Source organism: Saimiri boliviensis, chromosome 14, assembly GCF_048565385.1.
Source record: "Saimiri boliviensis isolate mSaiBol1 chromosome 14, mSaiBol1.pri, whole genome shotgun sequence".
Taxonomy (NCBI): Eukaryota; Metazoa; Chordata; class Mammalia; order Primates; family Cebidae; genus Saimiri; species Saimiri boliviensis.
The window spans coordinates 81,719,287-81,735,547 of record NC_133462.1 but is presented as its reverse complement, the minus strand read 5'-3'; the positions used below and the strand labels follow the sequence as shown (position 1 = coordinate 81,735,547).

At 38.6% G+C, this 16,261-nt stretch overlaps 1 protein-coding gene across 1 annotated transcript in view; it reads left to right on the top strand.

The window, feature by feature from the left end:
- PCNX2 (pecanex 2) overlaps window positions 1-16,261 on the top strand; it is a 291,889-nt gene that overhangs the window by 180,955 nt on the left and 94,673 nt on the right. The window contains exons 22-23 of the mRNA XM_010351533.3: window positions 8,093-8,201; window positions 13,991-14,120. Coding sequence (XP_010349835.3) covers window positions 8,093-8,201; window positions 13,991-14,120 — 239 coding nt within the window. The remainder of the gene's footprint in view (window positions 1-8,092; window positions 8,202-13,990; window positions 14,121-16,261) is intronic.

Here is a 16,261-nt window from a genome sequence, read left to right as displayed (position 1 = left end):
TTTTCCCTCTAATGCTTTGAAAATTGAATATTGTGTTTCCAGCCCTTTAGTGCAGTGATTCGCAATATGTGGTCACCAGACTGGCAGCATCAGCATCACCTGGCTTTTACCCAAAAGTCAGGTGATAACAAATGCTGGTGAGGATGTGAAGAAATGAGAACCTTTGTACATTATTGGTGGAACTGTTAATTAGTAAGCCACTATGGAGAACAGTTTAGAAGTTCCTCAAAAAAACTAAAAATAGAGCTACCATATGATTCAGCAATCCCACTGGGGAAATCAGTATATTGAAGAGATAGCTGTACCCCTATGTTTGTTGCAGTACTATTCACAATAGCCAAGATTTGGAAGCAACCTAGGTGTCCATCAACAGGTAAATGGATTTAAAAAGAAAGACAAACATCATATATTCTCACCTATTTGTGGGATGTAAAAACCCAAACAATTTAACTCTTGGAGATAGAGAATAGAAGGGTGATTATCAGAGGCTGGGTTGGGGCTAGTAAGGGAACATTGAGGGGAGGTAGAGATGGTTAATGGGTAAAATAGGAAAAGTAAATAATACCTAGTTTTTGATAGCATAACAAGGAGACTGTAATCAAAAATAAATTAATTGTGCATTTGAAAGTAACTAAAAGAGTACAACCGGATTATTTATAACACAAAGGATAAGTGCTTGAGGGAAGAGATGTGCAATTTTCCATGCTGTGATTATTATGTATTGTATGCCTACACCAAAATATCCCATGAATCCCTACCATGCACTCACAAAAATTAAAAACTTAAAAACATAATAAATGATGCTGGAAAAATTGGATATGTATATTCAGAGGGATGAAACATCTAGTTTCATCCTGTCTCTCACTATACACAAAACTCAAATCAAAGTAGATTAAAGACTTAAGTATAAGACCTGAAACTATGAAACGATTAATGCTAGAAGAAAACTGGGGAAATACTTCAGTACATTGGTCTGGGCAAAGGTTTATTAAGACCTCAGAAGCCAAGACAACCGAAGCCAAAATTGAAAAATGGGATTGCACAGCAAAGAAAAGAATCAACAAAGTGAAGAGACAAGCCATAAAATGGAAGATAAATATTTATAAAATATCCAACTGACAAGGGATTAATAACCAGAATATATAAGGAACTCAAACAACTCAATAGCAAATAAAAGTTAAGAACAATTTTTAAATGGCAAAAGTTCTTTTGAGAACTTTTTGCCATTATTAGACATTTAGACATTTCTCAAAAGAAAACATACAAATGGCCAAGAAGTATATGAAAAAGTGCTCAATATCACTAATCATCAGAGAAGTGAAAATCAAAACCACAGTGAGATATCATCTTACCCCAATTAAAATGGCTATTATCAGAACGTAACAAAGGCTAGCAGGTAGAGAAAGGGAAACACTTACACCCTGTTGGTGGGAATGTGAATGAATACAGTCACTATGGAAAACAGTATGCAGGGTCCTTGAAAAGCTAAAACTAGAACTACAATCTGGCAATCCCAAGGCTATCTATCTATCCAGAAGAAAAGAAATCACCATATTAAAAAGATACCTGTGCTCCCATGTTTATGATAGCACTATTCACAACAGCCAAAAGATGGAATCAACCTAAGTCCCCATCAGCAGATGAATGGATAAAGTAAATGTAGCATATATACACAATGGAATTTATTCAGCCATAAAGCTGAATAAAATCCTGTCAGTTTGCAACAATACCGTTGGAACTGGAGGACATTATGTTAAGTGAGTTAAACCAGGCACAGAAAGACAAATGTTGCATGTTCTCACTTGTAGGAGCCAAAAAAAAGAAAAAGAAAAAAGAAAGAAAGAACAAAGAAACCTGATCTCATGCATTTGCTTCTGTGAGGAAGTTTTATCATCCTCCACTATTTTTTATTTTATGTTAGTTTCTTGTTTTTTTATTTTTGCCCTACTGGAATAGTTTAAATTCCGCTCCCCTGTATTATGAGCACTTGAGGTTTTGGTGTATCATGAATGACAGATTTTTATCTTCTCTACAGAAGGCAGAAAGCAAACTCTTTTGCTTTTTTTCCAGCAGTGGTAAATGAAGTTTTTTCATAATTTGCTCTTTATAGACACGGAACCCATTCAACTATGCTAAAACCCAATTCCTCAGCTCCTAAGACCTATATCTGTGTCTGTGTTCCCTTAGGGTAGGTGTGGTTATCAGTTCAGACTTAACCATTCTTATGTCAAATTACCTCTTTGCCTCTGACTGTTGGGGGATGAGTACACCCTTTTGTTTTGAGTTAACATTTAATTTATATTTCTCCTTACAAATTTTTTGATTACTTATATTATTTTTATAATGGATGATATCCTTTCTGCACTACCATGTTCCATGAAGCCTATCGATATTTTGCAAAGTCTGATGGATGCTATTTAATGGGCTCCCAACACACATAGTTAACTAAGGTAGAATCAGCTTCTGGCCTGAAAGTCACTCTTGTAATGAGTTATAACCATTGTCTGAATATTTTTTTTCTTACTTTACAAAGTTCTGTCTCATGTTGTCAGCTACTATTTGGAAATATTTAATATCCCCAAATTGAAGTATCATATTTTCTGTTAACAACTTGTTATTCTGTAAGAGTGGTGCTTCCCTTCCCCAAAAAGTGGTCCCCTGCATTTCAGATGTCACTAGCTTTACTTTTTCTATTCCTTTTTGAACATTTTTCTACTACCCATATTACCACCTATTCCTCAAAACATCTGACAGTTTTCCACAATTCCTTTGTTCTCGGCTTTTAATCTCTCAGCTGGGCTTCCACCCAAATTTATTAACTTGGTTGCCCATGAACCTCCAGATTTCTTCTCCTCTTATCTCTTCCTTTCCAAGCACTTGAGAGCCTCAGCTTCTCCACTGTTCTCTCACTTTGAACTCCATGCAGCTTTAACTCAACAGCCGGTTTCTGTGATGCCTTTCCCTCTTGTATACCTCTTCAAATTCAAATATTGGTAATTCCAAATTTGGGGTGAAGTTAACTGAAGCTGAGAAATAACTGAGTACAACAAAATGCAAAAAATGGCAAATGATAGAATGAATCTGGGAGCTTAGTAAGCATGGAGCAATAGGTGAAAAAGTGATAAGTGAGATTAGGAAAGAGAATTGCACTTTACTCAAATAGGTGTATAGCTTCCTAAGACAACACCCAAGTATAAGAAAATTCTGTAAATAGCCAGTTATTTCACTGAGGTCAGGACAGTGTGTAGGGGATCTCCAGAGTGAAGATGGCATATGCCTTATTGCAGATGTATTAGCAAGGAAAAGTTTTAGAGTCACCTTTATTTGGAGACATTTCTCTTAAGCTGGTTTGTGTATTTGCTGTCTATAGCAGAGATATAACAGATTTCCAAAATAGGTCATTTTAAATGAGAGAATTTATGCTGACTTTTCTAGGGAAACAGCCACAATTACTCCATTGTGATTTTCTTTTCTCTTTTACATTTCTTTTTCTTTTTTCTTTTTTCTTTTTTTTTTTTTTTTGAGACAGAGTCTCACTCTGTCACCCAGGCTGGAGTGCAGTGACACAATCTTAGCTTACTGCAACCTCTGCCTCCTGGGTTCAAGTGATTCTCCTGCCTCAGCCTCCTGAGTAGCTGAGATTACAGGTGCACGCCACCATGCCTGGCTAGTTTTTTTTTTTTTTTTTTCTAGTAGAGATAGCATCTCTCCATGTTGGCCAGGCTGTTCTGGAACTCCTGTCCTCAGGTGATCCACCCACCTCAGCCTCCCAAAGTGCTAGAATTATAGGCAAGAGCCACCGTGCCTGGCCTCTTGTGATTTTCTTTACTCTTTTGCTGCTGTTTAAAGTGGCATAAACCCAAATGATTTTGTTTTCTTATACTCATACTACAATAACTTGTAAAATTTATTATGCATTTTAATAGGGCTGAGATTTAAGATTTCAGGAGTAGAATGTTAGGAGTGAGATAAGCTTAATAAAAACAAAGACCTCAAACTGTCTAAGGATATACAAGTTCATAGCTAATCTAAATGAGATTTCTATTTAAAGTACTTCAGTACAATATTATAATGCATGTGGCCATGCTTACTGGAAAGGTGTTGGTGTGGCTGTTTCTATTAAGTCTTATCTTAAATGTTTCATTATTTTGTACACAATGGCCAATGTGGTGCAGAAGGTCCCTCCTCAAATCCTTATCTCATTGATGATCAATATTTAGGTTTTCTTTTGTGCTTACAAATTGCTGTTTTGATAGACACTCATTTTAAATTATTTTGCCTGATTTTACTCTTAAAGAGAAGGACAACGTGTAAAGGGAAAATATGAAGTTGAATCTTTTTAAACCTGGATCATATCTCTCCACACTGTAAGAATAAAATGTATGAGCCAAATCAATCTTTTTGGAGTTGTACATTCAAGAAGCACAAGTAACCCAGCAGTCTGCAGTGTTGAAATCCCTCGAGTGTCATCAGGCTTTTGGGGTAGTATAATACTTAATTAATTAGGCATTTATACTGGAAAGGATGTTCCTGGGCAGATCAGGTCCTTTTTTACTGTATACATGAAAGAATGTGGCTACAGCCATCATTTGTCTGAATAGTGGCTGTAGCTATAATGTGTGATGTTCATGCTTGTGATCCTTCCTCTCTGCTGTCAGCAGGAAAGCTTGGATAAAGGGGACCTTTCTGTAGCTGCTGCATGTCAGGCAGGTTCTTCCTCTTGCTGTAGTTCACAGAAGGCCCATGGCCTCAAGGAGGCATGGTAAAGTTGGGTGAAAGAAATATCACTGGATGGAGAATCAGGAACTTTGATCTCTGGTTTGAGATGGGCCACTAACTTGCCGTCTAACCTAAGCAATCCACTTACCCACTCTGAGCCTGGCTTCCTTCTCTGAAAAATGAGAGGACCTGGACTTGGTAAGTTTTAGTTTGGGGAAGAAGAGGGCTCTAAAATTGCTAGGTTGTGAATAAGGTACCCTAACATGTGTCCTAACATTTATGTATCAAAATTCTTCTGTAACACCTATGTTTGCCCGGCACTATTCTAAATCTTTAACAAAGATGAAGCCATTTCACCCTCAGATGACACTTTGAGCAGGTACTATTATCATCTCCATTTTATAGATGAAGGAATGCATGACCCGAGGTAGAGCTGGGATTCAGACTCAGGCAGCGTGCCCTCAACCCCATGCTTTGAAATATTGATATATGTTAGCATCTGACTCATCTAGAGCACATCCTTTTTCTGGTGGGCTTCATAGAGGAGCATTAAAATTACCGTGTTGTAGAGGAATCATGACTGCATAAAGAAAAGATATTCAGGAGATCTGGCTTCTGCAGCGATTGAGAACAGTGGAGCCTATTTTGTGAGCTTCATGTTGAAAATCTTTACAAAGCATGTATTTTATTCTTCACAGAGTTCTTGGGGGGAAAAAAGGCATACAGAGACATAGGGAAAGAACAATATGTGGGGCTTTGGCTGCAAGTAGAGCATGAGAGTACTGGTACCTGGAATCCTTAGATGTCTGTCTGATTACTGGTTTTGCTTATGTGTAAATACAAGTTGCTGTGCTAAGCAGAAATTAATTTAATCATAATACAGCAAAGTTTAACTTGTTAGAGCTTCAAACTTGCAGATGAAGCTTTCCCTGGGGCAGCCAGTCTGACTGTAGTTGCTGTAGCTGACCTACTTACCAGCTTTTTCAAAAGCTGGCTTAAATGCCTCCCAGGGTACAGGAATACACAGACAACCTAACAGGAGTAACTTTCCATAACTCATGATTCATTTTTAGTGCATTTGGGGGCCATACATCATAGGAGGTAATCTTGTTCATACTTGCAGTTTTCATTTAGGCATGAGTCACAAGATTAATTCTTAATAACTCAACTAAGAATTCTTAATATTGGGATGACCAGAAGATTTCAAATCCAAAGGTATTTTTTCTGATAGAGTTCAGTTAGGTATACATGAGCAAGAGAGCCTACCACCTCTTTTCAGGACTTTTGCCCTGGTTGGTAACTCAGAAGTCATGTCTTTTCTTGGGCATTTGACGTGTTCCCCTTCTGATTGGGTTACTGGTGGAGATGGAAGGAAATGATACTGGCTTTTAATGCAAATCATATCTCTTCACAAAAGTAAGTCAAGAGTGTAAAGTTGTGTTAGAACTGTCAGTTTCTTGGTTTGTAGAAGTCACTTGATGATTGGTAGAAAGTAAGGTGGTGGGGAAATGACTATATTTTATGTAAACTCGTAAGGCTGAACCTCAGATTGACGGAGTGAAATGCTGCTCTCTCAATTGACAAACTCGCAAAGGCACTGGGGGCTGAGGAGTCCCATCCAAAATGGATTCAGGAGGCTGAAATCAACCCCAGGATTAAAACCAAAGTGGCCTTTCTGAAAGATCTTGGAAACCAATCGAGATCAACCCTCTATGATTGATTCAAGTGAGTGAGAGTTAAGAAAGTAAAAAGTTGTGAGCCAAAACAAACTTCTCCTTTCCTTTCCTGGAATTCAGATTTCCTTATGGTTCCAAGCCTAATCACATCATCTATTTTTTCCTCTTTCATTGTTCTTTTCTTTTTTTTTTTTGCTTTTTTTATTCCTCCCTTTGTCTTCCTTGTTTCCCCTATTTCTTTCTTTCTCACTGTTTCCTGCTCTCCCTATTATTCTTCCATTCTCTTCTATCTAAAATTCTTCAGCTTTCACCTAAAACTCAGTGCTAGATTTGTAACTAGAGTTTCTGGTAGACATGTTTAGATCAGAGGTTCTGTACATAACCAGATAGATGCCTGTGACTTCTTAAGGCTTCTCTATGTTTGCTGTGCCTTTGAGAGACCTTTTATTCTTGGTTCATTTGCTATGGCCTATCCAATAATGCTTTATTCTACTTTAAAGTTTTTATCCAAAACCAGAATATTTATGAGAATCAGTAGAGATCAGAAAAGTGAGGCAAAGATTTGGAGAGGATTCTAATTAACCTCCTTTTGCCGCCTTACATTTTTATGAAACAAATCAGGATCACGTCATCTTTTGGTTCCAAAATTACAAGGTTGGCTTTTCACTGAAGGACTGTTATCTTGGTTCCTTGAATCCTTTCTTAATGGCCCCATCACCCAAATCTTGCCCTCTTTTCATTATGACCTGTTTTATTTAATAGCTATTGAACCTAATTAAAAATTGTATTTTTTCTTCTCATTTCACACCATGGCCTTGGTGAATGTATTTTATTGTCTCAAATGCTGGCCAGTCTCGGACAAAAGATGGCATGCTATTTGAAGTTTTCATTATGGATGAAGATCAGATGTGGATTTGGGGAACGAAATCCTGGCAGGATACTTACTGACTGCATCTAGAAGTGTCAGCAGCAGAATTTTGCAACTGGGATTCACCGTTCACTTCTTACCATAATGCAGAGGTCTAAAGCCAGAGCAGTCCATCCTTCTCTATCCTTATCTGCACATTCATCATCTCCATCTTTAATCCAACCACTGAACAGTTAGTTCACTCTTACATGTTCATCCTTAGTGCATGTAAGGTCTCTCCTCTGTGTTTTCCACATCACCCCAAAACTCAGTTTCTCCTTGTGCTGGATTGTCTGGTGAATGCAATAGCTTCATATCCTGTCTTAGCTTTCTAAAGTACTTTGTAACTTGCAATTCAATGGTATGGAACTGTTTTCTCCAGTAGGAACAGCTGAAGAGGTGAAATGAAATTAACACACAAAAACCTCAACAGTGTCAAATGATGATAGGTTTCTGTATATACTCTCTCTAAAAGATCCAATATGAAGGAGGAAAGAGCAGGCTGTGGTTGTTCTGAGAAAGGCAAAGAGATACACCATATGTATATAGGCTGAAATAATAAATCTGTTGCGATTAACCCTGTAAGGTTTCTTCTGATCAGCCTGTTGCAGTTTTAAAATATCATTAAATGCCGCATTGCACATGAGACGCAGGAAGGTAAGAGCAAGAGGGCAGACAGCAGGTTCACTGCCCCTTCCTAACCTTAACAAGTGTCCTTTAAATGACCTTGATGCAGTTACTACTGTTGTCGTTGTCCTCGCTGATGAATCTTTTTTTCTTTTACTTTCAGCTCGGGGACCTGCTTCACAAGTTACAGTTCGTCCTGACATACGTGGCTCCTTGGCAGATGGCTTGGGGTTCTTCGTTTCACGTGTTTGCTCAGCTCTTTGCCATTCCTCGTATCCTTTCTGCTTCTATTTTCACCCTCAAGCCGAGATTCAAATTTTACGGAAGCAAGCTTTTCGTTGACCCCTGGCAATAAAAAGATTTTAAAGTCTTTAAGATTACCTTTTAATGGGGACACGAAGAGGCACTTTGGATCCCTTTAGGCCACTTAGCCTTAAAAGATGTTTCTTAATTTTGAACTCTTCCTGCTTCTTCATGCATGCATATTCAGGAGTTACTTTTATTTTTTCTGGTCCTTCCATTTCCCATGCCCAGATCTTCATTAAGATATCCTGTCTTTTATTTTTATTTATTTATTTATTTATTTTTTATTGCATTTTAGGTTTTGGGGTACATGTGATGAACATGCAAGATTGTTGCATAGGTACACACATGGCAGTGTGGTTTGCTGCCTTCCGTCCCCTCACCTGTATCTGTCATTTCTCCCCATGCTATCTCTTCCCACCTCCCCACCCCCCCGCCCCTCCCCCATTTCCCCCCAACGGACCCCAGTGTGTAGTGCTCCCCTCCCTGTGTCCATGTGTTCTCATTGTTCAACACCCGCCTATGAGTCAGAATATACGGTGTTTGATTTTCTGCTCTTGTGTCAGTTTGCTGAGAATGATGGTTTCCAGGTTCATCCATGTCCCTACAAAGGACGTGAACTCATCGTTTTTGATGGCTGCGTAATATTCCATGGTGTATATGTACCACATTTTCCCTATCCGGTCTATCATCATTGGGCATTTGGGTTGGTTCCAGGTCTTTGCTATTGTAAACACTGCTGCAATGAACATTCGTGTGCACGTGTCCTTGTAGTAGAATGATTTGTAATCCTTTGGGATATCCTGTCTTTTAAATGAAAAGTTACTGCTTAAATGATTGGGTCACCTTGTGCAAAATAGTGCAAATAAATTTGCTGTTATTAAACATTGTGGATAGGGTTGATGCATTCAGTACATTTTTATAAAGTGTATATGATTTTATACTATGGTTATCATATCACACTCTAGTAATATTCAGAAACTCAGGATAAGGTACAAACAGCATTTGGAAGACCATAATTTTAAAAATTAAATTATGGTCTTTTAGTTGCAATGAGCCAAGAAGCCTTGGTTTTCATGTGTGTTTTACAGTGTTTTCATAATAGTTTGAATTTACTTCATAACAAATTTTGAGATTCCCCTAAAAATCACTTTGACAATTGATAGCTAAGTTTTATATATGTACCCATGTGGGTAAGGGAGGTGGAGAGAGAAATTGCTTTAAAAATGCTCTTGAAGAAAGAGATTAATTAAAATTTGACTTAGGCCTAAAATAATGTCCTCAGAGGTTCTCCTTCTCACTGAATTTAGAGTTTTTAAACCTTTGTGTTTCCTAGGAAACAGGCGCCACTTACCTCAGCATCCCTGGAGGAACCAATTAACTAAGTAGATTGCTGAGCCCAGCTCATACTTTTTAAATCAAATTTCCAGGGGCAGGATCCTGGAATCTGTCTTTTTACAAGCTTCCTTGGTGATACTTAAGCCATCAGTGTATGTGAACCAGGGTTCTAAACTGGCAATTCATCAGGGCTGCTGTTACCTAACTTGAATGACCTCTCAGAGCTTTCTTCCTTGTGAAATTTACATAAGGTTCTTTAAGACAATTCTTAAGGAATGTCTAGGACCTTAACTTGTAAAGGAATGAAAACATACTTGGGATAATCCTTGAATGATAATATTTTTTAAAATGATTTCTTCCAGGCTCATAACATTCTTTTTTAAATGTTAAGCATAAGAAGAGTGGTTCTCACAATACACATTGTTCTATGTTCCTATTCTTAGACCTGCATTGATACGGCTAAAGTGTTTCAAGGTCATTTCGCAGAACAAGCTAAGAAAAAATTGTATATATATATTTGCAAAGCCTGAGCTCGTGCACCACCCTTTCCCTTTAGCGGCAATCATTTTCTGTAATGCCAGTAATGTCAGTTTTCCTAAACAGAGTCTTTTAAAACAAAAACAGTAAGGTTAAATATTTAGTTGATTTTTAGTCTATTTCTGATGTGTTTCTAAAGTTTCCTGTCTAGAATTTAAAGGATGTTTATTAAATGAAAATGATTAGATTAATGCAAATTTGTTGTTGAGGACTGGCCCCAAGCATTTAAAAATTGAAGTGGTGATTCCTGATATCATAACTTTGGACTTGCATCTGTCTGTAGCATTTTCTTGTTGATGTTTATGCCTTGTTAGGTGAGTTCAATAATACTAATTATTCCTTGGCATTCCACAGCGGAATTAAGACTGTTCTGGGAACCATAATTTTCAAATACTTGCCCTATATTTCGTGTTGAGGGTTCACACATGAGCATGTGGTATTTAGCACTTAATAAGTTCTAGAAGAATAGAAACAGTATTAGGATTTATCTGAGCTTGTGCACAGTGAGCATTAAAATTAAATATTTTCAGGATGTATAGATGGGTTGTCTTACAAAATGGAAACTTTCTAGATGTAGATTTGATTGGGCATTTGGTGGTTCCATTTTAGAACACGCAGTGGATCCCCGTGTTTTGTTCCTAAACCTGGCCTTGTTAGTGACACCCACTTCCTTCCCTTCTGCTAAGATACAGAGCCTTCAAATTGACTTCCCTGGAGGCCGGCCACTGACAGGGTCTTTACCTTCTCCTCCTTACCCATGGACACCCCTCATCCTTTATCAGTTGTAAAGGTAGATATTTGCTCCTCCTTGGAGTCCAACATCATGCTGTTCAGAATACAATGAAATAAATAGTTGAAAAACTGGATATACATGCCACCCAGACAAAGCTATTAAGTTATTAAGTGTCAGTCCTGGATCTTGACTAATTTCAAAATGTTAATTATTTTATCACTCTATTAAGAAGTTGTGGGCTCCATCTCAGCATTGAGAAAAAGCTAATTTGCTCTGTTTCGGAATTGAATTAGCTTTCAGGCCAGCAGCAGGGCACTGTTTGGTAAATTGCTTTTTCCGGTACTAGCATGTTTTCTCCCTCCGTAGCCTCAGTTAGCTTCCGAGCTTGTAACCTCCAGGGAACGATGAGGATGTTCACCCTTATAAAAGTGTAGAGACAATGCAAGACCATTGTCTTCTAATAATTAGACAGACTTAGGCAGATTCTTTCTAGTAAACCCGGAGATTGGGAAGGCTGTTTTCTATGTGGTGCATCCTTTTCAGTTTCTAATGATTTTTAAAAATCTTTTAATAACTGATGTTTTCATTTTAAGTGTGCCTTTAAAGGAGTGATCATCTATCCCTTAGGTTAAGCCCCCAGCTGTTTCTCTTAGAAAGAAATAAAGAGGGCTTTATGTGCCTACTCCTCTTAGCAGCTCTTCTTTCTTGGCACTGCCTTGCCAGTATTAGTGACAGCCTTTCATATTTGCCCAGAGTGTGCTATAATTCTTTACTGATATGTCCCCCCAAAAAGATCCTCTCTATTCACTGCCACCCTCCGTCTAACCTGTTAAACGTCATTTCCTTTCCTACCATATTGAACTTTATTTTTAGCTTAGTTCTAGCTCCCTCGCTTCTTAAATTTCAGATAATTGTTTCTGGCATTTTAAAAATCTACAGTGTAATCTCTGGGGAAATCTTAGAATCAAAAACACAAGCCACATCATCCCCGCTTTTAATACATGTAGAGACCATGCAGGACCACTGTCTTATAATTAGACAGACTTAGCCAGATCATCACATATTAGCACATCTTCCCGGCCCTGGCTCCACTTGATTTTGTCCTGATTCCTCTGCAAGCTCCATCACACCCTCTGTCCCCTGATGTAGGGACTTCTCCTTCTTCCTTTCTTCTCAACACAGCCCCTCAGAAAACTCCACCTTTGACCCAACTCTGCTTTCTAGTATTTTTTTCAATACCTTCACTCAGTGATACATTCCGTGCAATTCCCTTTTCTTCAGTGACAAGGAGCATAATAGCTAATTTGTTGTGTTTTGTGGCAGAAGTATTTAGGTATTTTCAGCTTTCAGAAGAGGAAACTGGTGGGTGATAATAGATATCACAGTAGCATATTGTTCTGTAGTTCTCCATTTGAACCTGGGTCAAAATAAAAAGAATTGGATTTAAATTGCAGCACAATAGAGAAATAGAGATCTTTTTGATACCTAAACAGTTCAACATTGGAATGGATTATTAATGGAGGATGTGACATTTCACTCCTGAAAATGCTTGTGAGTAAATAGAAAGTTTTAAAAAAAGTAACTCTTGAAGAAAAAAAAAATCATGTTTTTTGTTGTTGTTTTGTTTTTTTATATTTTGAGACAAGGCCTCACTCTGTTGCCCAGGCTAGAGTGCAGTGGTGCAATTCTAGCTCTCACTGCAGCCTCCCGTGTGGCTGGGACTACTAGTGTGCACCACCATGCCTGGCTAATTTTTTAAAATCTGATTTTAAATCTATAAAAATGTCTGTGAAAGTATGGACAGCACAAGACTCACTTCCTTTTTTATATCTCACAGATAAATGGGGCTACTAGGGAATCCCTGCTTCCACCCCTACCCCTTTATCACATAACTTGTTTAAAGTTATGTTAAACCACTTAGAAGTCCAAGTTACTTCTATATTCTTGAAAATGAAATGCAGAGTCTTCCTATCAATGCCAAACATTTCTTTTTTACTCTCTGCCAGAACTTTTTGAACATGAACTACAGAAATAAAACCCCCATTAGTGCAGCAGTGAGAGAGATCCAGTTTTCACTAACTTCCCAGCAGGAAGATCAGCCCTGCTGGAGGTCAGATGAGATCTGCAGTAGAATGCAGGAAGGACATGCATATTATAGGACCTGGGCGGTCGGGCTCTCCACTGACTTCTGCCACCCCCATGGATTCTGGCCAGCAGTTCTCTCTTGTGCTCCAACCACAGGCCCCACAGCACCTCTGCGCCAACAATGATGGTGAGTGATTGGCAACTGGGAGTCTCCAATGATGGAGTGAGACCTGGAGGGTCCAGCCTACTTAGAGAACTGTTGTTTCTGGCTCCTCCCCAGTAATCACCAAAGATTCACTGGGCTTAAGCCAAAAGCAGCAGACATGCTAAGTTTAATATTGACCAGTTACCTCTTTGATCAAGCAAGGTATTTGAAATCGGTGCATACCAGTACATCAGAAACTTATATAAGGATGCCTAAAGAAGGAACTTGGCCCACAAAACACTTACTTCATGTGCATGTGTTTTTTGCTTAAAAACTAGATAGGACTTGAATTGAGCCAATGGTGTTCAATAGATGATATCTGTTTATCTGTGTATCCATCTATCTAGATGTGTATCCTATGTATCTAGATAAAATAGTCGGATAGATACTTCAAACGGAAGGAAAACATGATTTGAGAAAGAGATACTATCTTCCCAAACAATGCTATTATTTATTTTCGGAGTGTATCATCTAATTTTAATTATTTACAAAGCTACTTGATACTGTAGTAAATGTACTCTAGTGTGTTTTGTTCAGCTAATAATCTTAGTAAAAAGAAACTTCTTTTCAGTCCTTACATATTAAATCTTTGCCGTGAATCAGACTAAGACCACTGAGATTTTTATGAGAATTATTTGGTTTACATGGTGGTGAAATGAGACCTAGCAGGGTACTACTGAAAGTTTTATATTTATAAATGTATACATAGAGAGATTAAGCATGTATCCTTTGTTCTTTCTTTGGTAGAAAAAAAAATGGCTTTAGTGAAAACTCATCAAAATGTGATATATTTTAAAAATATAGAAATTATATATATATATATATATATTTTTTTTTTTGCCTTAACTCAACGTTCTCAGATTCTGCCATGCTTTTCTTTCAGACGATTGCCACATCAATCTTTTCTACCCCACTGAGTCCATTCCTTGGGAGTGTCATTTTCATCACATCATATGTCAGGCCAGTGAAATTCTGGGAGAAAAACTACAAGTAAGATCCTAAAATCAGTGCTCAATTGCTTTTCTCCAGTTTGTGCCTCAGAAGGCTTTTCTGCCTTCCTCTGTTAGAAGGCCCCTGGGTCCAGGCTTCCCTGTGCTGTGGGGCCAGTCCAAACCTGTCTCTCTTGGTGACTTCCTCAGTTCATTGACTCAGCTCTTGGGTCTCAGAGCTCTGGAAAGAACATGACTGATTTCAAATTAGCCAGCAAATACTTGTCCAGGTTTCACCAGTTGTGAAGGAAAATGAGTTATCACTGCCAATTTTTAGTAGGTGACCTAGGGAAAGGTTGTTTAACAAGCCGTTGTAAATGTCCTTTGATATGGCAAGATGGCTCCTGGATGGTACATGTTTTTCCTCTCTGTAGCATCCCTTCGGGGAGCATTCTAAATAGGTAGTCCTGTATAAGTATGGAGTTATCACAGCTCTATGGAAAAGAGAAGACCAATTTCTGAGTGCCAGAAGACTTGTGGCATAAACGGAAAGATGATTTCTTCACTTTTTCTTCTCTGTTTGGACCGGTCATAAATTTCCTTAAGCAATTGGTGATTGATGAAGTAGGAGTGTTATTCTTAAGGGTAGGTAAGAAGAGAGAAGTGATAGTTCACCAAGTAATTGTAAAGATCTCTTAGTAGTTTGTCGGGGAAGGTCTTGAGAACAGCTAGCAGGGAAGGAAAGCACGTGTACCTGGAGGTGTTCAGCTAGGAGAGACCTTTGGATTGCTCCATGCGTTGGGGCAGGTCTTCCATTTCAGTCTCCTCTGCCCTAATTTATTAGCCAGACTTGTGCCATTTATTACCTTTTTTTTTTTTTTTTTTTTTTTTTTGAGACAGAGTCTCACTCTATCTCCCAGGGTGGAATGCAATGGCATAATCTTGGCTCACTGCTGCCTCTGCCTCTGGGTGAAGCAATTCTCCTGCCTCAGCCTCTCAAGCAGCTGAGATCACAGGCGCCTGCCACCATGCCCGGCTAATTTTTGTATTTTTAGTAGAGATGAGTTTTCGCCATCTTGGCAAGGCTGGTCTTGAACTCCTGATCCACTCACCTCAGCCTCCCACAGTGCTGGGATTACAGGCATGCTATTTATTACTCTTAAATCCTAATGCTTTTTCCATTTTTTGTTTACATTTTGCAGAAAGCTAGCACTTTACAACGTGTGATTTATGTCTCAAAGAGGCCATCATTAAGTTAGAACTGTGGTTTCATGTTTCTCCCGAGATATGGTTTTATAAAATGTGCATCCTTCTGGTACAGGTGGTGTGGCTTAGGGATTAGAACACAGCCTGCCTGAGTTCACACACCTCATCTCTCCCACTTAACAGTGATCATTTCAGGTCTCCTTTTCCTCGTTTGTAAAATGGCAGTGAAATAATAGGACCTACTTCATAGACTTGCTGTGAGGAGAAAATGAATTAACATATGTAAAACACCAAGAACAGGGGCTGGCGCAAAGTAAGCACCGCGTCAGCCTGAGCTAGGATGATTTTTCTCTGACCACTCTGCAGAGAAGTTCCTGTCCCAGCTTGACCCATGCTAGTAGGTGTTTACCATGACTCAGGGGTATCTTCTTCGGACAGTCTCATGTTTAGGGGTGCCCTGGTGAAAACTAACCAAACCAGTGAGCCTTACTTTGGGTCACTGAGAAGTGGAAGGAGGTCCCTCAGGTTTCTGGCAGATTTCTTGTCTTCTAAGAGAGGTAAATTTTTGCAATAAAAGTAAAGTCATCTTGAAATTCACACATCACAAGGCTGCCCTTTTGCATTGGTCTAAAAAGACATGCATATTTACAGAGCCAGAGAGTACAAGAAAATGATCAGAGTTTGCTTCTCTTTAAGCTTTTTTAGGAGAAAAGAATTTGGGGGACCTTTTTTGGAGCTATGAAAGTCACACTTCTGGAAAGTGCAAATACTTGTAAATAAGAGGAGGGGCATTTTCTCATGCTTTCATCTAAACAGGGAAGGAAAGTACAACATATTTAAACGTAGTCCTCAGTATAAAAGGTTTCTTTTTGTCTCCTATTCTCAGAGAGGGAATCAGTCTTTCTGGCATGGTAAGATTCAATAGAAGTAAAACACCTCTCAGTTGAATCAGAAAGGATTTTAAGTGTCCTGGGTGGAAAGGGGAATCTTTGTGTG